General features: G+C 36.5%; 2 protein-coding genes across 10 annotated transcripts; one reads left to right on the top strand and one right to left on the bottom strand.

The window, feature by feature from the left end:
• Positions 1–15,372: 15,372 nt before the first annotated feature.
• Positions 15,373–19,559, top strand: LOC126868650 (uncharacterized). Of its 6 annotated transcripts, none has more exons than XM_050624377.1 (3): positions 15,373–15,994; positions 16,616–16,771; positions 19,153–19,559. In XM_050624377.1, exons 1-3 carry the CDS (start codon positions 15,592–15,594, stop codon positions 19,173–19,175), a joined length of 582 nt encoding a protein of 193 aa, XP_050480334.1. In that variant the 5' UTR covers positions 15,373–15,591; the 3' UTR covers positions 19,176–19,559. The 6 variants fall into 6 exon arrangements, 2 of the variants coding, with proteins under 2 accessions (XP_050480334.1, XP_050480333.1); XR_007690673.1 differs by having other exon boundaries at positions 15,848–15,994; positions 16,376–16,771; XR_007690675.1 differs by having other exon boundaries at positions 15,852–16,506; positions 16,614–16,771.
• On the bottom strand, positions 16,847–23,629 carry LOC126868648 (uncharacterized). 4 transcript variants are annotated; one of them, XM_050624371.1, is made up of 18 exons: positions 23,330–23,629; positions 23,036–23,212; positions 22,424–22,541; positions 22,210–22,349; positions 22,003–22,101; positions 21,799–21,912; positions 21,241–21,615; positions 20,835–21,164; positions 20,527–20,769; positions 20,315–20,447; positions 20,110–20,250; positions 19,601–20,033; positions 18,656–18,772; positions 18,321–18,578; positions 18,057–18,231; positions 17,794–17,979; positions 17,602–17,721; positions 16,847–17,512 (listed from the first exon to the last, which is right to left on the bottom strand). In XM_050624371.1, exons 2-18 carry the CDS (start codon positions 23,183–23,185, stop codon positions 17,357–17,359), a joined length of 3,288 nt encoding a protein of 1,095 aa, XP_050480328.1. In that variant the 5' UTR covers positions 23,186–23,212; positions 23,330–23,629; the 3' UTR covers positions 16,847–17,356. The 4 variants fall into 4 exon arrangements, with proteins under 4 accessions (XP_050480328.1, XP_050480329.1, XP_050480331.1 ...); XM_050624372.1 differs by having other exon boundaries at positions 23,036–23,188; XM_050624374.1 differs by lacking the exon at positions 23,036–23,212 and having other exon boundaries at positions 23,330–23,628.
• Between the last annotated feature and the right edge of the window lie 61 nt (positions 23,630–23,690).

The following is a 23,690-nucleotide window of genomic DNA, read 5'->3' as shown; positions in this document are numbered from 1 at the left end:
TTTGCAACATTTAACAAGCCACTTCTGCGATTTAATCCGGACGAGATTCAGTTCCGCTCCAAATTCTGTGCATCGTAAATTATTCCGATGCATAAATAACTTTGTTCACGTTGGGAATCAGGAACAGATAAATTTCATACAACGAAGCCTAGAGGATAGCGAAGTTTCGAATCTCTTTCGAGACAGAGTCGGCAGATTGTCGTACGAACGTTCGCAGTTGCGCGTTTCGCTATTCTATGGCCGAGAATTTTAACGATCTCGGTTATGCAAACTCTTAAGCGTGCACGATCGATGAAAATGGGTGCCAGCTTTCAGTCGTCGTCCTCCAGATATGCGGCTCGCAAATAATTTCTCGATGAAATACTTTTACCAACTGAAGCGTATTAGATTTATCTTTTTAACGACATAATTCGCGTACCTCTGCAAACAATAACAACGATTCGAAAATTGCCGATGAATTCGAGTTTTATTATCTCCCCAGGCAACTCCATACCTTTAATCGATCGTTTATTAATTTAGGAAACGAACAATGCTACCCGAAATAACCGAGTAATAATAATATACCCGGAACAAAACGTGCCTAGGAGCAGGCACTCATATTGCGAAGCCGCGAAGTTAATTTCTTGATTACTCCGTGAATGCTTTATCGACCGTGTCGTACGTGGCACCCACTCGATGTTCAGAAACCGGAAAATTAATATTTAACGTCGAATAGCTCGTATCGGTGTCGTTCACTATTTCCACTTCGTCATTCGGGGCATATTTTCGTTGCGAGCAGAGTCGGCCCTTGGCACCTGCTACCTGATACGTAGAAACCAGCTACGAGATCGTACGAATTGTCACGTTCTGGTTCATATCATCACGTGTATCTCTTACACGATACGTGTGATATACGATAACGATGGCGTCGTTTACACGCGTTAGCCAGAAACCGATTTATATCTGTAACGATGTACACGTATCCTTTTCGAACCATCGCATCGTATCGGTTGTAACTCATGATGGCGTCGCGAAGAAGTAACATATCGGGACACGGTGGCAGAAATGTTACATACACGGGCAGGGCAACGACTTGTGAAATTTATCGAAAATTCCAAGTGGCTGATCCTCGAACATTTAATCGTACTTCCTTCGTTAGCAAGTTCACACTAAACCAAGCACTTATCGCGAGCATAAGCACCCGAGATCCTATGAAAAACGAATTAAACGCAATGCAATGCTACAGCGGGCACTCGAGGAAAGATCAGAGAAGACGTAGCCGTAATTTTAAACCCTTAATAACGCGACTAATCCTATTACGATGTTACCAAGGCAGAGCGAGGAGGAGCGTGCACCGAGCCCCGGAACTCCTATTAAAAATCGGGGTAATGCTATATCGCGACCGGCTTGTGAATAATACAATGCGTATCTCTCTCTCTTCCAGCATATGTCCGGCGCATCCGGCTGATTCGAAGGGTTGCCGCACCCTCCGCGAGGGGTTGGAACCGCGCCACCCTTCGTACGCACACCGAATATCGCAAACAAAGTTAGACGGGCCCGTACATAGCGTTCACGTGCATCGTTACTCGTGTTCCCCGAATCATTACGACCGAAGGATATTTTAATTTCACATACGACCCCTCCTTTAACCACCCCATTGGCTGGCCTTTTTATTTGGGGCGTATCCCATCTCCAAAAAATTCGAGGGCAACCAGCTACGGCTTCGTATTCCATTGAAGGCTGATGAAAGAGAAGAATAGCATATATTTTGACCAGATACTTCGATTCCTTTTTGAGAAACCAATGTTAATAGTCTGCGAATTCAGAATGTACGTGATATGCAATATACATCTCGACAGTTTTAGAACACCTTTTATCCTCAATTTAAGAATTTCCAGTACTTGACTGTTCGCTGGTAAAACCATTTTTTTAATAAAACTAATTATATATTTTTTAGTTAATACATTAGCAATATATTCTCTTTTCCGTATAAAATGTCAAGTCAAGTAATATTTTTGTATCTATTAACCATTACTTAACTATTCCCAGTTTTAAGGCAAATATAATATCTGCCTTAAAACTTTTGCGCGTGGGTATTCCTTATGGTCTACTCCACGTAGATTTCACTTCTTTAGTTATGTTCATAGAAATATAAAATTGTACAAAGATCCAATCTAGATATTAGTCTCGAGGTGCATACATAGATACTCGAAAGTAATTAAAAAATGGATTTCAAACGTAGAAACAAATCCGTGCAATTGAACGAAATTCTAAAGCGAAATATCGATAGTCTGGTAATATATCTTATATTGACTATTATTGGTTGAAAAAGTCACCCCTAAATCTTTGTCCCTTAGGGCATCCCAGTATCAAAGTATCGAGAACGTTGTTCTCGAAGAGAATTCTATATAGGTGCCTCAAGATTTTCAATTTTCTTCACTTTGTCATCTGTTCTCCGCATATTTTGTGAAATATTGAAATTTCGCCGGGTATTTTCGAGGTACTACCATCAAACTTCCAACGTAATTTACCTGTCTTACGTATTTCCCTAATATAGGATAAATATCCTATTTATAGCCGTCAATATCGTCCTCTACACATATGTATACGTATATTCAAAACTCCTATTTCGATCCAAAGCTGCTTTTCATCGCGTTTTAAAATTGTTGAATTATCTTCAATCGATAACTAATTACCTAGTAATTAAACCGAGTTGCAAAATTCGACAAGCTATTTTGAACATACGTTTGTATCTCAGAGTGGCTTATGAAGGCAGCAGTCCTCTAATTGCAAGCTTACTCCCAATTTCGCCTCTCTGTCTCTCCTTCTTTCTCTCCCTCTCTCTCTCTCTCTCTTGTAATATAATTCCGAGATAAACTTGGATATTTGCCGAAAAATATCAAAGTCGGATGTTAATGAGTTCCTCTTCGGCGATATCAAGAGTTGCCAGATGTAAGTTTCTTGGCGCGTGAACAAGAACGCCTCGGGGTCAATGACGAGCCAAATATTTAACGATACGTGTTAACTCATTCGCGCGGAAGAGGGTTGGAAATAAACTGCGAAATTCAACGAGAACCGAAATCGAAGAAGGCAGTCTATTATTCGTGACAACGCCGGAGGATCACCGAACAAATATTTTAAGCGACGTTTGCGTTAAGCGAAGAGATATGAATTGGAAGACAACTTTCCATCCGGGAGCAACAGGGGCTTCCATGGTGATCAAATCTGTTCCTTCGTTTTCGTTCTTTTCTTTTGAGGCTTCGATTTACATTAAACTCGTATAACTTGACAACTAACTTTCTTTCAGAACTGTCTAGGAAGTTGTTCATAAAGAAGGTAGGTAATTATAAAACAGGAAAGTAAAGTATTTGATCCATTTCCGCGTGTTTCTACAGACAGATAGCGGAAGACGAAGAGAGTAGTAATGCCTTGCGGAAGATGCTTGGAATAATGAAGATCTCACTCGAGAAACTACCATCAATCAGCTTTTACTTCTCGTAAAATCTTCGTGTGCTAACAAGTTTAAATACATTTGAAAAGAAATCTTATAAAACTCGAAAAACTCGAAACAAGTTTGAAACATGGTAACAACCTATCACGGATGGAAATCATCCAACGGCCTTGCATCAACCTATATTTTAATATTCCGTTTGAATTATTTATCGTTAAATTACGTTTCTTCCATATCTACTAACCAAGTAACATTTCTGCTTATCAAGAAACATAGTTTCGATAAAATGTCGACTTCTCCCCATCGGCCGTCAGTTACTAAATACAGCGCTAGCTGGGAGGATGCCAGGATTTTCCGCTAGCGATATTCGAGACAGATTTGATTTCAACTTCTTAAACTTCCCAGCCCAGCAATAGAACTCGTGATCGATGCGATTTTTCTTGGTACCGCTTCGCGTTCTCTCGGCCAATACGAACGTAAGATCGATCGAAACGGAAGAAAAAAACCAAATCCACAAAGAAAAACGATGACACGCGCGTTATTGTGATTTGTCCACATTGGTCTGACAAACAAACGACAAGGATAATCACGGGGATCGATCGTAGATTGAACCAAGAAGTCCTTCGAGATGGACGCGATAAAGCGTGACGTAATGACGACATGGATCAAGCTGAAGAATCTCGATCGTGCCCGACGAAGCTTCACCGGCTTCGTCCAAAGAGATACATGCATCAAAGAAGGTACGCGTTTCGATTGCAGTCGATTCGATGGAGTCCGTGAATCAATCGGGCTTCCCGATTGCAGCTCGGATGAAAGAGAATTGCTTGGACGATGTCGTCGTTCGGTAAACTTACTCCTTTTTTCTAACCATTATTCTTCGGAGCTATTTTGTTCCACCGGTCTGCGTTCGATCTCGAGGCAAGGATCTGAAATTAGCTCGGCTCATTTCACCCAACAGAAAAGTGCATTCTTAAGGCAGAATGCACGATCCCAAAGGAGCATCCTATTCAACCTCGACTCAACCCACGCTATTGGTCATCTATAAAAGGGCCTGATGAAGAGAAAAAAAAAGAAGGAAGAATGAAACGGTGGCGGGCACAACTAAGTAATCATGGGAATGGCAAATACGATTTCGGGTCTCTTCTTTTGCTGTCATCCAGACCAAATAATTCGACTATAGTCGGGAAAGCAAAGTTTTGGCGAAAATCCTTTTATTCGTCTGTTACCCCCTTCATTGTTGGCCACTCGTGGAATTATATCTCTATGAGACATCGCCCGCTACAATTTCTACTTCTCTTTCTTTTTTATTAGCTCTGCAATCACTCGAAATCCTTTCGAGACGTGGGCAGATGGATTTAAGCAGAAATAATCGATCGTTTAAGATAATTCTAAATTTAAGGAATCCATTTTCCGCATTTCGTGCACTATTTTTATATACTACCGATGCTTCGTACTCCGCTTCTTTCCGATTAATAAGCTTATGTTTGAACCAATAAAACGTACATTTTATTTAATATTTATTGAAACTTCGCATTCTAAGACTGCGCGTAGGAGTTCCTCGTCAAGACCATTGTTCTTAGAAGGAAAAGTTTATCCGGCGTACCGCGAATCCCTTTTGGCATCCGTCTGTCCAGGCGGTTATACACGAAGGACTCAAGCATGTAGTATGTGCTTAAATACATAGCGATCCAGAAACTTTCGTCGAACTCGACGGTCCGCAACTCGATAAGCCAGTTCATGGGCTACAACCGAGTAGCGGGCCAACTGCTACCAAAGAAAAGAAAGAAGAACTCGCTCGTGGACTCTCGGCCATCGATGTGGATCATTCCTTATAGTTTTTTACCGAGAAACTCTCTCTCTCTCTTCGAGCCAGCGAGCTTTTTCGCCAGAAAATCGAACACATTTCTAACGCGAAATCATCGAGAGGATAGGGGAGTGGTTAAGTGGCTCGATAAATCTAAATGGTCCCGATAAATCTCGTAGATTAGCGCAGGATGAAGCGCTATAACAGGAAAACCCATGGATTTAAGCCAAATTTACCATAACTGTGCATCGATGACCTTTTTGTTAGCAGCGCTATTGTTTCGGTCGCCATTGTCGGTAGCAACTAGCATGCTAGAATCGAGATAATCATCCTAGCGTGGATTATTCGATAATTTCGCTAAGTTACGTTCCGTGCTCCTCTCTTTTTCCTTCTCCTCGTCGTTATTGCTTCTGCGTCCTGGTATCTACCCTCCTTTTTCTCAACCATCAACGTTCTTACCGTTGTTTCCGCCTTGGTACTAGTGTTTTGACACGCGCCGAGGAGCTTTCACGAATAACACGGTCAGCTACGGATCTCGTTGAGCGGTACATAGATATGGCACGGTTTGTTGAACACCGTGAATCGGCCACGATCTTCTTGTTTGCTTCATCGTCTTTCAACGGACGTGAGAGTATCATAGAACGTAATGACCGAGCCTGCCGTCAAACGTTAAGAGACTGTACCTTTTTGGTTCTCGGATAAAGGTCGGCTAAGCGCATTTTCCTCCGTAAGCCATGGAAACGCGTATAACTGGTGGATGCAACAATTTATGAGAAAGATCTTTCTACCAGCGGGCCTGTATAGTCACGCGTCCGTATAAATTACGACTATGTCCGAGTTGTTCGTGCCTTGCATTGTTATCTCCCCTTGAAGAATGTGCCTTCTTAAAGTGTAATCTTTTCCGTAAAACTCACGGTCTTGAACAGATCCGACGTGTTTTCGACGTTTTACGACGTTGCAGAATCCATGAAATTTACTTGGTATGGCATCGACGAAATATGACCATGCTGGTATTAGTACAGTCGGAAAAAGAAAAACGAATATCGGCTATTTGATTCTCGATGGTTCTATTTGGCATAGAGTAAAGCACGAATTTTGCCGACGCGACGCAACGTTTGGTCGCCAAGTTTAACGCGTAATCCGCGCGAAGCAACGGATTACAAAGGAAGAAAAAGATTTCGAGACTAAATACGACCACGTTAGCAGAAACCATAAACTCCAAATATCTTTCGGAGCTGGTTATTTCGCCGTGGAATTACGTTTTTGTGCTCCGATAAATTGCGGATTAGAACGTCGACGCTGTTTTCACCGAAGGCAAACGTGTGCTCATTGACGAACATCATCCACGGTGAATAGAATACATTTTCTATATGAAAAGAATATAGAAATAAACATGAATGCGTTCGTTCTTTGTCGGCAGTTTCTGTCAAGCTATTGAAATTTCGCGAAACAACCTTGTGCCGACCTGATATAGGATTAAAAAATCCATTTCGATGAGCGACAATCGGATTGCGTCGATTCGGTGCAAAACCTTTGTCCAAGGTAATTCGTAAGCGAATCAGATCAAAGCGAAACCTTGCCGGAGGTCGTAAAAGTTAGAGCAACGTTTCATTGTCAAAGGGAAATAGGGTTGTACTTTATTCGACGTATCGTACATTCTTCCGTGAAGCTTCTTCGTATTCTTTCACCCTTAGCTAACAATCGCGAAAAATGAACTTTCGATGACAAGGCGATACGAGAGCTATTCTTCCTGCTCGAAATTTCCCTCCACACTTGGTCGGTCCTGAACCATTTTATAAATTCATCAGGGTGTCTGGGGAAAGGATGATCGAAAATCTACCCTCGTTATGCTTGCCCGTCACAAAGCGTACACCATATTATACAACCTTATTTATAAATATCTTATGTCACGTCATAGAATCTTCAATTCTATTATAACATTCGTACGATACTTCGCAGAGATCTTAGGGTATCTGTGATAGTGTTCTTATAATAGTGCTCGTATCTTTTTTAGAAAATATTTATACATGGTGTACCAGCAGAAAGTAATCTTTAGATAGTCTCTCAATGTTGCTGTTTCTTTGAGGTTCTTCCCGGTTTATATATCTTTTAAAATTTTATAAATTAGAATTTAATAAATTAGAATCAAATATCACAAAACATTCATGGCATAATATGGAATGTGCATAGAAGTACGAGAAGAAAGGAAATTAGAAACATAAATAAATTATTTGGAACACTACGATGAAAAGAGCAGATATTACGAAGTTACTAAAAAGTTAGCGACAACATCCGCAAAATAATTCTTAACGCGAGAGATCAGATTTATATCAAATTAATTAAGAACTTTTTACACAATTACGATAAATACCTTTTACATGTAAAAACCGAATTAAGCTAAGATTACGAGCATCTTTAAGTCCTTCCATGCGAAATACAATTATATTATTTTATTAATTAAATACTTCCACGTGTTAAGAGGCCTAAATTTTTTCTAGAGTACCGTAATTACTACGAATTCTTCGTACATTTCTGTTACAAAAAATGAAGCTCGCCGAGTGTCCCTAAGGGGATTGGTGGATGTGCAACAGTGACGAAAGCTCTCAGGGTTAAACCGTTTCCGAATGATCCAGGAAACTTTATTGGGTGGCTTTCTGCGGCGCACAATAACGATAGATTGCGATGTAACTTCGTTTCGATGCGTGCCGCGGGAGCACGCTTCCGATCACGTGCCGCATAATAAACGCGTGCCAGGATAATAATTCCTGAAGACACCGGCTGATGAAAGCCACGTCGTCGCGCTAACTGGCGCATTGTCGGCCCGCGTCAATCCCGTGATTAATCCCATTATAGTGGCAAGCGTGAGGCTGGACGCTCGCACGAACGTAAACGTAACAAGGCAACAGGACCGGCATGCGTTTTTAGAATCGCGAACGTGCCTCGAAAACGCGAAATCACCGGTTGGACGATACCAGCAATGGCCGTGCGAACCGGATTACGCGGCCAATGAATGGAATTGCTACCATTAAATTGAAACATTTAAGCGAGCAGGACGTTCTATTCTTCCGTTCTCGTAATTGATTCGAACTTGAAGTACACTCGTCTATCGTACCGATAAAATGAAGTTTTACTAGCTGAAAGGTCGCAACTGCATCCTCCGAGTGCAATCGCTTGTTCAGGATCTGGAAAATTCGCTCATAATGTTCCTCAAGCTTTCGCTTCGTTATCTCGACGAGGTCAAGGGCAATGTCATAGACGCGCAGAAACAACGTTCCTTACTCTTCCTTTTTGACGATCTCTGGATTTTCTACTTGCTCGTCGAAGAACGGTTTCTCACCAAAAGAAATATCGTTCGTCGATAGAGTATCGAATCGTTGGATTCTTATTCATACTACTGTGTATACTACTGTTAGCGTAATCCGTTCTTTTTACCTGTTTTTTTTTCTTTTTATAATAAATTCGATGCCAAACTATCCTCTTCGAAAGAATATTTGTCGTTGAATAGAAATAGAAAAGCACGCGTGGAATCAAGATTACGTCGAAACGGATCTGCTGAAATAAGAAGAAAATAAAAAATGTACGTATGCAAATTATTTTTATCGTTCATGATATCGTATCACCCTGCAGCTAACCAGGTGCACAAGGCACGTACGTTACGATATACAAACTTCTCTTATACGTACCTCCCCCTCGAAACAAGGGAGACACGAGTCCATAAAATCCCATAAATATCCCCAGGAACCTACCCAACGCGGTTAGTAAATCGTGCCTCTGAAAGGAATAAAATATCACTTTTTGTAGCAATTTTACGGCAATTTTCCGATCCGATGAAATCGCATCGCGTACGGGCCGATGTGCTGCCAGGTGTCGGAGAAATATCCGTCCTTTTCCTTCCATTTACCCCGCCCCCTCCTCGTCACTCTTTTACGACAGACAGCGATTTTTTTCCCCGTTCGTGCTTGTTCGTCTTTCAACCAACAACTCTAACCACCCGATTAACAGTCGGCCAATGGAAATCTCCTATGGTTTTCGCAAATACAGGTACGACACGACTATGGCGTTTTCAATGGAAGAAACGTGCGTGCCATTGAACGATCAATGGTTCGTGATCAGATTGGACAGAAGGAGAGGACATTTCTAGCTTTATGCGAAGCGGTTAATCGCGCGATTCGTATGTTAAATAGTTGAGACTCATACTCGATTCGTAGTGTGCAATACGCTCGAATGATCTCCGTTATTAGGATCATTGTATATAATTTACAAAACGATATTAATCAAGCCCGTCTACTGTAAACGGGTTTATGATGAACCGCGCGTGTATGCGCGATAATTACGTCGTTAATTTATAACGTCCATGGGACCTCGGACGCTTCGGAAAACAGTCTCGAGATTAACGTCACGTGTACTCTCGTTCATGGGTATTAGGACAGAAAATAAGGAAAATCTGGGAAATTATGAGGAAATTATTAGAACCTTTGAGAATTAAAATAATTTAAATAACTCTGTCATTCGTGTTATTAATTTTTCCATTATATTTGTTAGTTTATTTTCAATTTTCAGATTTTATATAAATCTTTCTATTACATCTGTGGCTCTGTGCTTTTCCGGAACCTTCCGAAAGCTAAAGAATCTCGAGGTGTCCGAGTCTTCTAAGCATACCTATAAATTTCTCTTATTTTGTGTCGTATCTAATTCGGTTACAGTTTTTTCCACGAGACACGAATTAGAAGATCGCGCCGATAACTTTGATAACTAGCTTTTACAAAGTTTTCAAGTTATTTCTACGTGAAAGCAAAATTCTCATTGACCAATCATTTCCTCGACAACTTGAATCATCATGGCCTGATATCGTATCTCATGGAAAACCAACATGTGTTCTAATATTTATAAACGAAAGGTACATTCGCTACTCCGAACTTTATCTCTTTCGAAGAACAAAACCAACGAGCAACCAAACTCTAAACGTCTAATATTGCTTCATCGCTTTAACGTTGCGTCGGTGTACTTTTAGATGGCAAAGCATCGAGGATATCGCTAAACCGACGTACGATTTATCGTGCCAATTTTCGGATGTCGGAACATCGCTGAGGGCCGAGAAAATCGATAACAAAAGCATCTCGCACGGTTTTCCGTTTCCCTGAAACACAGACGGAAATTTAATTTGCTCTGTTACCGTGCGAAAGTCTCAACACCAGAAAGTTTCCAACGGTTGGGGCTAATTTTCCCTTCGTTTCTCTTTCTCTATGTTCATCTCGTCGCGCAGAGACTTTTTCACTTGCCGATAGAACAAAATTTGTTGGTTAGTAGAGAAGGGAACATCGTGAAACTGAAATGCCAAGCATCTAAAACGAAACTTATATCGGTGCACGAGTTACGAACCTACGTGTCGCATTAAAATGAAACTTTTATAAAACAAAAGATGTCGAGCTACTCGTGCGAACGAAATAATGCTTGCTATATTTGCCTTTTCCAACGGATAAATATTCCATCCATCGTATAATAAAACCGTCGATATAGATTGAAACAACAAATTCGAAACGAAATATCGTCCCGTGTTTCATCCAAAAATACGAAATTTCGCGACTAACTCGCTGCCGGCGAACGCAATAAGCTGCAATTTTCCATTCATTCAACGGTTTCATGTCCGAAGCATCAGTTTACGTACCATTTAATTACTAGAAACAAATATATAAAACCGTTTCGTGAAGTTCTTGATATTTTCTGTTCATTTGATATTTATTAAATATCCTGCATCGATGAAAACATACAATAGCTGTACAAGGCATTTAAACATACTGCTGTCTAATAACGAAGCTTCCTTTTATCTGATTCTACGTTTAATTTTTATAATAACCGCAAATCTTTATAGTTACGTGAAAATACTATGAAATAATACGAAATTTCATATGCTTGAACCGAATCAATCGATATGTAAATGCTGTAATAAATGCAGTGCTATACAAATACTTTTCATAGCCACTGTATCTCGTTCGGTTAAAAACCATCGGAGAACGATTCATCGGGGAACGATCCATCGAGGAAGACTAATGGGGTAACTCGCGAAAAGTACATTTCTCAAAGGGAGGGAAAATTAAATGGCTTCTCGAGACGAAATACGTCAGAACGAAATATTGGTATTAAATAGCGGCCGTCGAAGCAAAAACTTCTTGATTCGTTGAAAAAATAAAGATAAAACCATAGGTACCCCGACCGGAGATCGTTAATTTAGTTAGCTACTTCAAATTAAATTAGTTTAAATCGGAATATTCGCGAATAACGTTCGTTACTTTCGATGCTTTTAATTTTCTTCCTATTTGAATTCCGCTTCGTGGCGTTTCCTCGACGAAAACAGCAGATTGTACGAGCACAGGGAGAGAGAGAACTCGGCCATTTAACGTCTCTCCCCAGAGTCGTAAACGCGAATCGAATCGGTCGTATAACGTTGACAGTGTTTGAGCCCCCTTTTACCAACGTAAACTCGAACGACACGCCGAGAGACACCATTTCAGCAAAAGCATTTCGATATTGTGTTCGAGTGGCGTTGAGTGTCGTCGAGTGGCGGTAGGGCTTGTCTTTAGTTATGCCGTGTTAGTTACGCAATGCTTACTTCGCGATAAATTATATTCCGCTGAAGAGAACACAAACGATGGACAGTCAGCATTTGATCGAACGAATTCGTTCTCACGATTTTACCGATGATAAATAAGTTTCTGTATCTCGTGATAAAATTGTTGCATGCAAGATATCGTTAGAATATTGTAGCAAGAACTGCTTGATCTAATTCGCTGTAAGAACAGAATTCGTTCGAGTTTCTTCATGTATCGTCTTGATTTCAGATTATATTACGTTGCCTGTTGGCCAATTCGTTAGAACGACGATTCGTTTGTCGATACGTTCGAAGCGTTTTGAATATCCTTGCGAATAAAGTCAATAAATTCGTCAAAGCGAGCTTAAAATAACACCGTCCGTAGAAAAGTGAGGCGTAATATTGGTCTTTTTTTTTTTTTTTTTTTTTTTTTTTTTTTTTTTTTTTTTTTTTTTTTTTTTTTTTTTTTTTGTTGAAAAGTCCGTTTGGACGTACATTGTATCGAGCGCATTCTGCATCAAACGTTGACTCGTATCACGTGTGGTTAATTTAAACATTTTTTTGCAATTTCCAACGAGTAATATAACTCGATTATATTATACAGTCGATAATAAAATCCGATTAACCACGATAACATCGTTCTACCATAATTCAGTCGACGGAGATTTTCATTCTCTAATAAAACTCGGTACGTGCTTCTGATTATCTTAATATCTTAATATATTAATATAAGAAATTGTACGGTAAAAATCAAGTGTCTACTTTTATTGATCTAATAACGATGTTTCCCGCTAATTAATTTCTTCTGGCTCCATTTATCAATCGTTCGTACCGCATACAAAACAGTCTCTAGATGTATAATCAATATGTACGTATCCGATCGCGTTACTTCGTTCTTAAAGTCTTAATTACGATTTCTTAATTAAAAATCATTAGTCTCCGATTAATTACAGGTCATTAAATTATATCATTATCCGTTTTCACCGAGTTGAATTTTTCACAACGGTTTCGCAACAACCTGCGATGGAAATTTCTTAATTAATTTGTCAACAACTTCGACAGAATAAATTCGAATTATGAAAACAATATTTTTCCTTCCTTCTATAAACACAGAATAATTCCCCTTGTAAAACTGATCACCGACGTTCGTTCCTCTCGGTCGTTCTCGTTGTAAGTGACATTTCTGTGAATTATACGATTGCTTTCGCGAGCATATGCCAGCATTTCCACATATTCACACGTATAAACCACGAGAAAGTGACAGGCGCTGAGGTTTCCTCTATTGGCAAGCTGCTCGTACCAGGACCTACTACCATCCGCCTTATTTACTCAGGCCTGCGGTTCTTCTTTCAATTCCGGCATCAAACGGGATATAATCCGGCGATATATGAGTCTCATTTGTAACTTGTAATCTCGTGCATATACCTCTATACGTTTATAGGCACATAATTTAGAATTAGGCCTGTTTCGTAGCTTGTAGAATTATGGATACAGAGATGTTAGAGAACGATTCTCCGTGACTATAACTTCCTTGTTTAAAAATCCGTAACATGTCAGCAATTCGAGTTGCTCATGGTTTTGGTAGTATTTACGACAACCACGGGGAAAATATGCTACGAGCATTTTTGTTCGTTTTCTGACTTTTACGTCATTTGCTGATCGTACATATACAAAGTATTTTAATATGAAATAATCGAAGAGGGAAACAACTTGATAGATTGGAAGATATAAGCTTTTTTGAAAATCCACGATGTTTTGTAAAAAGCGAATAATATCAATAGTTTAGTTATTATGTTAATGTAACTTGATTAGTGTCAAATTGTATCACTAATGTTATTGATATTTTTTAACTGTTCGAGACAAAAGTTCATATTTAATGGCAAAATGAAATGAAAATATAGTTTTGATTTGAAATTGATTAACAGCAATTATTTAACGTTGAAATTGCTCCTCTATAAAAGACAAGAAATATGATTTATCACGATTTTCATCCGTGGCCTTCGATCGTAAATGGATGTGAAATATATTTGGAAAATATTTCGTCCAATAGATGGATACATTTCTAATAAATCATGTCAGAAAATATTTGATTAGTCGCGTTAGAAATCTTTGTTTCGTTGAATTTTTGATTTCATCAATAATAATATCATGTATAAAGATTCTTTCAAGTAGGTATAAGCCATCTTAACACGTGACATACTGTGAAGGGTTCCACAAAGTACCCCTCGAATCAATTATCATTTCATTCGGACGAAATTACCGATAATTCTAATGCCTAACGGATTAGAGATCGATTTTCCAAAAAAGAGCAAAAATTTTCATGAATTGACGTAAGCGGCTTAGCGGCGTGTGTCTACGACAGCTGTCCTGCCGATCTATCGAAAACCCATCACTCTATATGTATTGTTCATAGCATCAACATTAATCCCATAAATACCGAAATTATCCGCGAGGGGCCCTTTCAAGGGCAGAAAGGACATCGACGTACGGTCATTTACCCAGGTAAAGATCTCTATGACTAGACTGAAGGGACATTTCGCGAACTCGAAAAATGTAACCATCAACCAGTTGGATTATATTCTATTTCAAACATAAATACATATTCTGCTCTATAGATCGCTTTGAAATTAGTCATAAGAAATAAAATGTCATCGTTCATTTTGGAAATATCAACCTTTTTATAGATATAACAAGTGATACGGTATTAACATATCGACAGAGTTGCAAGTGACCATTACCACAATTACGATATTTGCAAAAGCAAGAATTTAACAAAAATTTCTTCTGTGTTTTAACAACAGTTGACTGTGCAATTTGATAGTTAGTTATCCTTTGGTCTTGCTATTAACTGTTGTGAACTTGCTTCGAAGATAAATAGAAAGTTACCATAGATATTTGTATCAATTTATGGTAACAAGAATTTATAACGTAACAGCAGACAAGTACCTCGTCGGTAACAAGAAACATTGGTAATACCATACTTTACCAGTTGTCGAATGGGTTTCCTTACTATACCGACCACTGATTGAACTTATCATCACAGATTATCGCCATTGACTAAATACAGAGTAGACCCGACCAACGACTCTGGATCTGTCATTACATGAGACCAAAGAACAGATATGCCATATAATGTCGGGTCTATCTTGTACTTAGTTAATACTCTAGGTTATCCATCTTTTGTCTCTGTGGATTGTTTTTTTTTTCTTCTATAAATTGTGTTTATTTAAATGCCAAAAAAACATCAATATACCTAAACGGTCCATTCTTTCAGACAAAATATATATTTTCAATCGTTTATTATACGAAGAAGTTGACCAATGGAGTCACGATGACGTCAGGAATCATAAATTGTATGAAAACGTCGGGATTCTATTTCGATTATTTGAAAATCAAATTTTAAATAAATTTATTAGTCAGAAGCAGCTTTAAAAGCTTGAGTCAGATTCTGACACAAGCGATATAAATTTTTCATGCGTGGGTCGATTGTTGAAAATGAGTTGGTGGGGATTTAAAGAAACTAACTAAATCGTGCGAGAAAAGCCGAACGTTGCCGATTCATTGCTCGAGAGAATTCGGCTTCTGACCCGAACCATTTTCGTTACTGTTCTCGGAAAGTGTAAACGTTTTATCCGTTTCCGTTAGTTTGTTTTATGTTTTCTTGTCTACCACGTGATTAACCATACATATCTAACAATAAGTGATATATAATAACGTGCTTTCGTATCATTCGGTATAATATAGAAAATCGGTGCCTAAAGAAGAATAAGTATGGCTGTAACAAGCGATGCTATGTATAACGCAAGAACCGTCGCTCCATCGTTCATGTCGTCAAACGTATATTACGGTTGCGTACCGCATTGTAAAAAAGAAAATCAGCATAATGTTATGTCCGAGCATATCGGAATTACAAAACCATCGTCATTCCATTACTACTCCTATGATACGGTTATGGAAATTGATGAGGACGGAAGTGATTATTCTATGGCATCAGGCTATTTGAATAACGATTCCGTAATTCTCGAAGCGACAGTACAAAATCGGTTAAGAACTAACGATGAACTACCACTTGAACAACGGGTAGCTTACGATGCGGATGTTCTACAACGGAAGAATCGGAAACGATGCAACAGCGATCTCAACCCTACAAGTCAACTGAAAAAGTTTCGGAGAGGTAGGAATAGATTCATAATTTTATCTTTTTCCATTTCTTCTGTGAAGAATAAATAAGAATATTTCAACGCTCTATTTGCTAGCACATTTTACAAGACCGCGATTTCGTCAATTTATATTTGTATATGCTTCAAATAGATCTTGTTAGAGGTCGTTGTTTGTTCCTTCTTTACTTTTAAGCGGGAGATTTTCCAGCGCGGGAAAATATTTATTATGATTCATTCATTCATTGTATTTACATTGAATAACAAGAAGTTTTAAAAACTTGTGAGATTTATTTAATGTCGCTATGATATACCCGCTAATAATAAATATTAAAATATATGAATATTCAGTTTTCCCTCCTGTGGGGAAAGGGTTGTATATTTACATGTGACCACAGAGATTTTCATCCGATGCTGGCATTAAATTTATTTTGAAGCTTAATGCATCCTGTCATCTTCTGTACCATGGATAATGGTATGCAATGGAAAGCATGGATGCTAATATTTTTTCATAAACTAATGACACTTAGTAAGTTTGGTCTTTTTTTGATGGTAAGGACACAATTTGCTGAGAAGATAAATGGCATAGGAGATACCCAGTTAAATTAAGGGTTAAGGCTATGGGTTTCCTTTCAGAGGCGGTGGTAAGGACAATGTACACGGTGGTACAGGAAGTACAAAGGACTGTGGATCAAGTACTGGACCTTACGAATCAGATGTATTACATATAAATACTGTTGATAATAATATAGAAGAATCTATGATTACAAAAGAAAACTGCTGCTGGACAGCAGGTAATCACGATATTTTAAATAATTCAAATTATATACAATTATTCAATAGTGGGCATAAATTAATTGAAAACACTGTTGAATATGAAAAGATTTTATTTGAAACACATGGATGTTCTATATACCAGTTTCATCGACTGCAATTAATTGATAACAATTGTATTGAAACAGAATTTTAAATAGAGTAATTAAACAATAACATTTTTAATGTTTATATTTTTTGTATTTGTTCACAAAGCATACATTCGCTATGCTCTTATACTACATTGTATCATATAATAAAAAATAAATACTTATTTTCCTAAATTACAACTTTTATTATAATCTACACAATACACATTAAAGATAAAAAATTTGTATGTCACATTTTTTATGCTTGTAGTCAAGTTATTGATATTGAGAAGTACTTCAATTAATGTGTAAATGAATAAATAGTACTTACAGAAAAATCAAAATTGCACCTAGGATTAAATGATATAATGATTTTGATTGTATCACAATTCTGTTAAAAAGAACATATGTTAAACTTAAAACATATGTTCAGTTATTGTGTATACAACTAAAGATACTTTTTAACGTAATTCAATATCAAAATATTATTGCATTGCCTTCAGTCCATTCATCTTCAGCTTTAGCAGCTAAACTTTCCAAATCCCCTTCACCATCAAACCTCGCTTGCGCAAATTCAGTTTGTCCAGTTGCTTCAGCTTGGCCTTGTTCAGTCTCTTCTTCGTTTTCAGGAGGCTTATTGTACAGGATTGTATTTCATTTAATCATGTCTTATTTTATTTTATTTAATTAAATAACCTTTATTAAATATGTGTTCAAAATACCTGTTGATTATCGGAAGATTCAGGTCTAGATTGATCTGCTTCTGCCAGATCTTCATTATAACCTGGTTTGATGGAAGGTGTTAAAGGCAAAGTACTTGTAGAATTACCTGAAGATGTCCCCTATAAAATATACAACAAATATAAAACATTTTTTTAAAAGCTTAAAAGTATACTATGCTTCATAATATTTACTGGCATGTCCAAATGATCTATTAAAGGTACATGTGCAGTAGGAGATGATGAAATTCCTGCTTGAGATGATGAAACTAATTCTGCTATAGAATGTTTTGCTGGTTTTAAACCTAATATTACATCTGCCTCAGAATCTTCATCGCTAGACTGACAACTTTCACTGGCAGTCTGATCAGTTGTTTCATTCTGTATAAAGTTAAACAGATACAAATATATTAAAAAATCATTATTTAATTACAGATACATTTTATAAATGCACAAACCAATGGATTGCTTAAAGATTGTGTATCTTGTAGAGCACGCAACGATCTCCATAAACGAGGCCGCAATCTGTGGTCTTCGCTTATTGCCTTAATTTCTCTTAATATAATAACAAGATAGTCTGGTCGTTTTTTATTCACGGAGATCAGTGAACTTAATACTTCTTTCATTTCAAAGCTATATAACCAAATTAACAAAAATGTTATTTCAGTATAATTTTTTCGTAAAGAAAATAATTGAAAAATGGTTCAATAGGATAAATATACCTTAAGTTTTGAAACAGGTTATCATCATTTATTACAGATGGTAATCGAAATGATGAATTTGTTTCCTCCCAAAGATTATCAACTTGCTGTTGAGACATTTCATTTGTTAAAATATTACTACGCATAGCGGTATTCTCCCGTTCTTGTTGCTGTAAATTAGATTGTAATTGCAAATTTGAAGAATATTGTGTTTCTACTCCACTTAATGAAGGCAAAGGTATATTATCGGTTGCTTGATCCCGATTGCGTTTGTCTTTCCTTTGGTTAAAATATATAATATGTTAAAATATACATTACATTTCCAAATATTATAAATAATTTATATTTTTACATACATAAGAGAAGTATTAACACTTGATATAGTATTTCCCGAAGTTGAATTTGCAATAGCTCCAGAGGTAGCATCAGTTACGGTTTTTGCACTTCCTGAGAGTAAGTTTTGTCTGGAATAGCTGCAAATGTAGGAAAGAAACATATATTTATCAATTCACATATATAATCATATTCAAGCTATTCATACCATGCTTAAGAAAGCAGAATGTGTGATGTAGTTAAGATGATAAAGAATGGTATGTTTTTAAGTATATTGTTTATAAAAATGGAGAAAAGACACAACAAAGATATCACAGAAAGAAAAAAGTTTTGGATATTAATGACTGAGTGTTTATGGTTAGTTAAGGTCAAAATATTTCAAAAATATATATATATATATATATATTTATATATATATTCCCAAACACATATTACATACCCATAATTTACGTACCAATATACTATCCTCATTTAGATTCTTATTTATTAAACGTTGGTCTATAAAATCAAATCTTTTCAGGTTTTATGTGTGATATGGCTTAAACGAGGGTAGTAATAAGTAAGAAGTACAAGACAAAAAGTGCAGAGACAGATCGTGATGTTTATTACTTTATGTAATGATACATTAGGTTTACACAAAGATAGGAGATGGATGTGCACGATCTCTACTGAATATAAAACACCTAAATTCATTAAAAAAATATTTTCTTTTTTCAATGATATTCAATAGAAAAAGAAACATCAATTATTTCACGTTGAGAAAAGATCTGTAAAATTGAATTACTTAAATCATAAAACAAATTATATTTCGAAATTTTATCAAATACACTTTTCTATTATATGATTACATGATTGAAAATCTTAAATTGTGTATGATTCTGTTGTATCAATAAAAGTGATACTTCCACTGCACGAGGACAAATGAGATTCATGTCAGTTGACATATGTATATATGTATATACTATTACCTTCTGAAATTGTCCCAGTAGTTGTTTGCTCTATTTCCAGGAGGAACTTGATTATTCAATTGTTGTTGATGTTGATGTTGAGAATTAACAGAAGATGTTGCAACGACGTGGGATAATGCAGGAGAAGAATTTGGTAGTGACACCAGATTCGGTAAAGATGAACTTGGTGGTAATGCAGAATCTAATGTTTCACCAAGATGATGAATATTACGACTTAAATTAGAATATTCATCATTATTCTCGCTATTATTCCGCTGTTGTAACTGTGTTTGTCTCAAATGAACTTGTAGTTGATTAATAGCTACACGCATAGCTTGTAATTCACGCTGCTGAGACCATAACAGTTGACAACATTGTTGTATCGTAGTACCCATCATTTGAAGTTGTTGAGCTTGAGAACCTAGTAATAATTGTCGATAATACTCTGATGAACCTAAAAGATATACTTGAAAGTTACTATATTATATAAATATTGACTAAAAAATTTTTCTATTATACATATGTCTTACCATGTTGCATTTGATTTAACGGAGGCGGTGGATAAGTCCACCAATTTCCACCAAATCCATTCTCAATTGCCGCTGTTTGAGGCCCGATGTCCATTAAATTTTCAGAAGATACACCATCTACGCTTTGATCATTAGATCCACCTATACATCAAAATGTAATTTTAAAATTAATATAATGTAGATAATATATATATATGATGATTACCTATCGTTGTTGGAGGAGGCCAAACATTAGCAGGAGTACCTGTATGACTAACATGTGAACTAGAACTTCTGTGACTATTTAAATCACTTGGTCCTCCCATATCGCGATTAATGCTAGATGTTTGAGATGATTCCTATTGTTCAATAAAATGAAACAATAGAATAAATATCGAATGCTATTTTGTTATGTACAAGGAAATATAAAATAAATACCTTTCGCACAATATCATCAATTTGACGTCTCTTTTCTTGGACCGATTGAACTTCGCAGTTACTGTTGTTACTTTGCTTTTTTTCAGAACTGATTGACGTTGTAAGCGATGGAGGAGGAGTTGAAGTCGGGAACACAGATGTAGAATTAGAATGCATTGCTGATAATGGTTGCTTTATTCGTTGCAATTCTGCTCTAGTAGATTGTAACAAAGCTGATTGTTCTCGAAGTTCTCGCGTGACTGCCTGCAAATTAAGTTTCATAGAGACACAATATTACACATAGCTTCTAATCGCGTTTAAATTTATACTTGAATTTCTTCGAAAGTTGGCCTTTCCCCGGTGTTTCTGATTTTTTCGTGACCTGTTTCATCCATATCGCTTTGACGTTCAAATGAAGTATTCGTTCCATTTTCATCTTCGTTTTCATCCATATTAGCTATAGTTTCACTGTTTACATCTACTTCAGGTTCAGGATCAGAGTTGGAATCGAGACATTCACGTACTTTCGTTGCTTCTTCCATTAATGACTTCAAGTGAGCAAGTTGTGCTTTCATAGCTTCTAATTCAGCAGCTTTGTCTACTCCAAAATTCCTTGAAGAACTCCTTCTCGAATGTCTTCCTTGAACTCCTTCAGAACTCTACAATATTGAGGAGATAATTGTAACTACATCATTTCTAACTACATTAAATTAATAAAAGAAACAATGTACTAACACAACTACCCCTATCAGACAGAGATTCTGCAGCTTGTAATTCTGCCACAAGATGATCCATATTTTTCTTTTTTGTTTGAAGTTGTGCCAGTTTTCCCCTTAATGCAGCTGTTTCATTTTCAAGTTGCTCGACGTTCGCGGGTAATGGTAATGCTAAGCCAATTGAATTTTGATTTTCTTGCTGTAAAAGAGCTTGTTGAGCTTGACGTGCTTCATTTAATCTTTCTCGAACACGTAATTGCATTCCCACCAAACTAGCTTGATGTTCTTGTAGTTGTGCGAGTTTCCTTTGTGATTCTTCCATTTTTTTACGTAGTTGCATTTCTCTATTTATATCACCATTTTCTTCTCCATCCTCTCTACTATTTTCACCATTCTAGGAAAGAAATAGTTGAAAACTATTATAATTCGTCTATCATAGACTAAAACAAAAACTAGCTATATATAAACCAACACATATGGAATATAATTTATAGATTTTAAATTAAAAAAGCATGCACAAAAAGTTATGTACACCCTTTAATCAGTTAGTAAATAACAATTCTATAAGTTCAGTAACCTCACAAAATACCCCATGAGTTTGATATTGTTCCAAGAGTTTAGTTAGCTTTCTTTCACTGTCATGAAGATCTTCCACCATTCTACTTAACTTCTCATTTTGAGCTTGTGCACGCTATAGTATAATTATATGTAGAGGAAAGTACTTAACAATATAACAGATAAGGTAACGTCACATTATGACTAATATCTTATATATACTTACTGGATCACTGGACTGATTAAGCGAATCCATCAGAGTTGATGTAACTCTGATATAATCTCTAATTTGATTTAAACGTGATTCTACTTGGCTTCTATCAGGCTGCAATATATTAAATAGAAATTATCAGTAGAAGACTATTAGAAAAAGAGTTGTATTTTAGGTGAAAGAAATATAGGAGACTCTAGTATTGTAAAAAATGTATATTACCATTTTATCGACATTAGAAGGTTTTGTTCCTTGAAGCCTTGGAGGAGATTGAGTTTGAGAATCAGTTGGAGGAACCATCTTTTGCAAAGGGGGGAATTCTTCTGCACTGTAATTGTATGGTCGTCGACTACCAAATGATACTAAGATAATAACATTTTTGAATTATTAATAAATACACTAAAAAGATATAAAAACAAGACCTATTAATATATACCAAATTCGGGTATGTCTTGATAGGATGTAGACTGTACCGAAGAAACTGATCTTGTGTTACTGTTCTTTGTTATTCTTGAATGCTCTTGTTCACCGACTGGTTTCCAATCCAGTTGATGCTACCACATATAATTTATAAAATAAAAAATCAATTAAATACACAAATAATTGTTTAAGTTTTCTAGAAATGATGACTGAAATACTGAAACTCTACTGCCTCAAAGTAGGGTTGTATCTGGATATATATTCTTAGAGAGAACTTCCCCACTATTCAGCTATCTATTAATAGATTATCTTTTAAACTACTATATACAGAATGCTGTATAAAGTTTTCATTTGGAAAGTTCAAGTTACACAAAATTTAATACCTTATTTTTACCTATTTATAGTATTAGATATTATTTAACAATATGATATTCTCTGGAATTCTTTAAATGAAAATATGTAAATTAAATTACAGCAGAATTATTTAAACTTATTCAAATTTACTAAAATTTATTAAAATTCAATTCCTTTACTTTCTAGAAAGTATTTTGACTTGAAAAAAAAACGTATTATACAAAATAAAGTATTAAAAATAAAAGGTATCATTCATATTTTTTTATTAGTTTACCAAATTATTAGAGTGCTGTGTATGTCCATGATAAGCAGAACGGAATGCAAATTGATTAGCAGCTGACCGTTCTCTATTTCTATCATTTCTCCTATTGCTTTTCGGAAGTGTGCCTGTGTTGCGTGGACCATCGTTAACACCGGGCGACATGTTCTTTGCACAAAATATTCTTACAATCTTGAAAAAGTACCTTTCTGTTTGTTGTTTTCTCACAGTTAACCTTGTTGCACAACTTTTATCGCGATGCGATTTTAAAAGAACGTGATTTTATGTGAATAGAAAGGTGTCATTTACCTGCAAGTATTATAGAGCCGATTGTGCGAAAAGATGCATTTCAAATAAGTAATACACGACTAACTCAGAAATCGTCTTGATAAATTTCATGAACAAGGCGGAAGTGTAAAAGTATGAATCGATATTCGCGAAGCTTTTGCGTCAAAATACTTGGCAGACTAATAAAAAGAATTAGGTACTATAAATAGGGTAGGCCATTGACGTATTTACTACGATGATTATAAGAATATATCGATTGCAATTTCAAAATCACTCTTGGTTAATACTTCGTGGCTGCGGCCATTTTTAAATGCTTCTTTGACATGTTTGGTTAAACAAGAACAGCATTTACAAACTCGGGCTTTCAATCTTATTATTTTAA

Source organism: Bombus huntii, chromosome 8, assembly GCF_024542735.1.
Source record: "Bombus huntii isolate Logan2020A chromosome 8, iyBomHunt1.1, whole genome shotgun sequence".
Lineage (NCBI taxonomy): Eukaryota > Metazoa > Arthropoda > Insecta > Hymenoptera > Apidae > Bombus > Bombus huntii.
The sequence above is the reverse complement of the archived record's forward strand: the minus strand, read 5'-3'. Positions and strand labels throughout refer to the sequence as shown.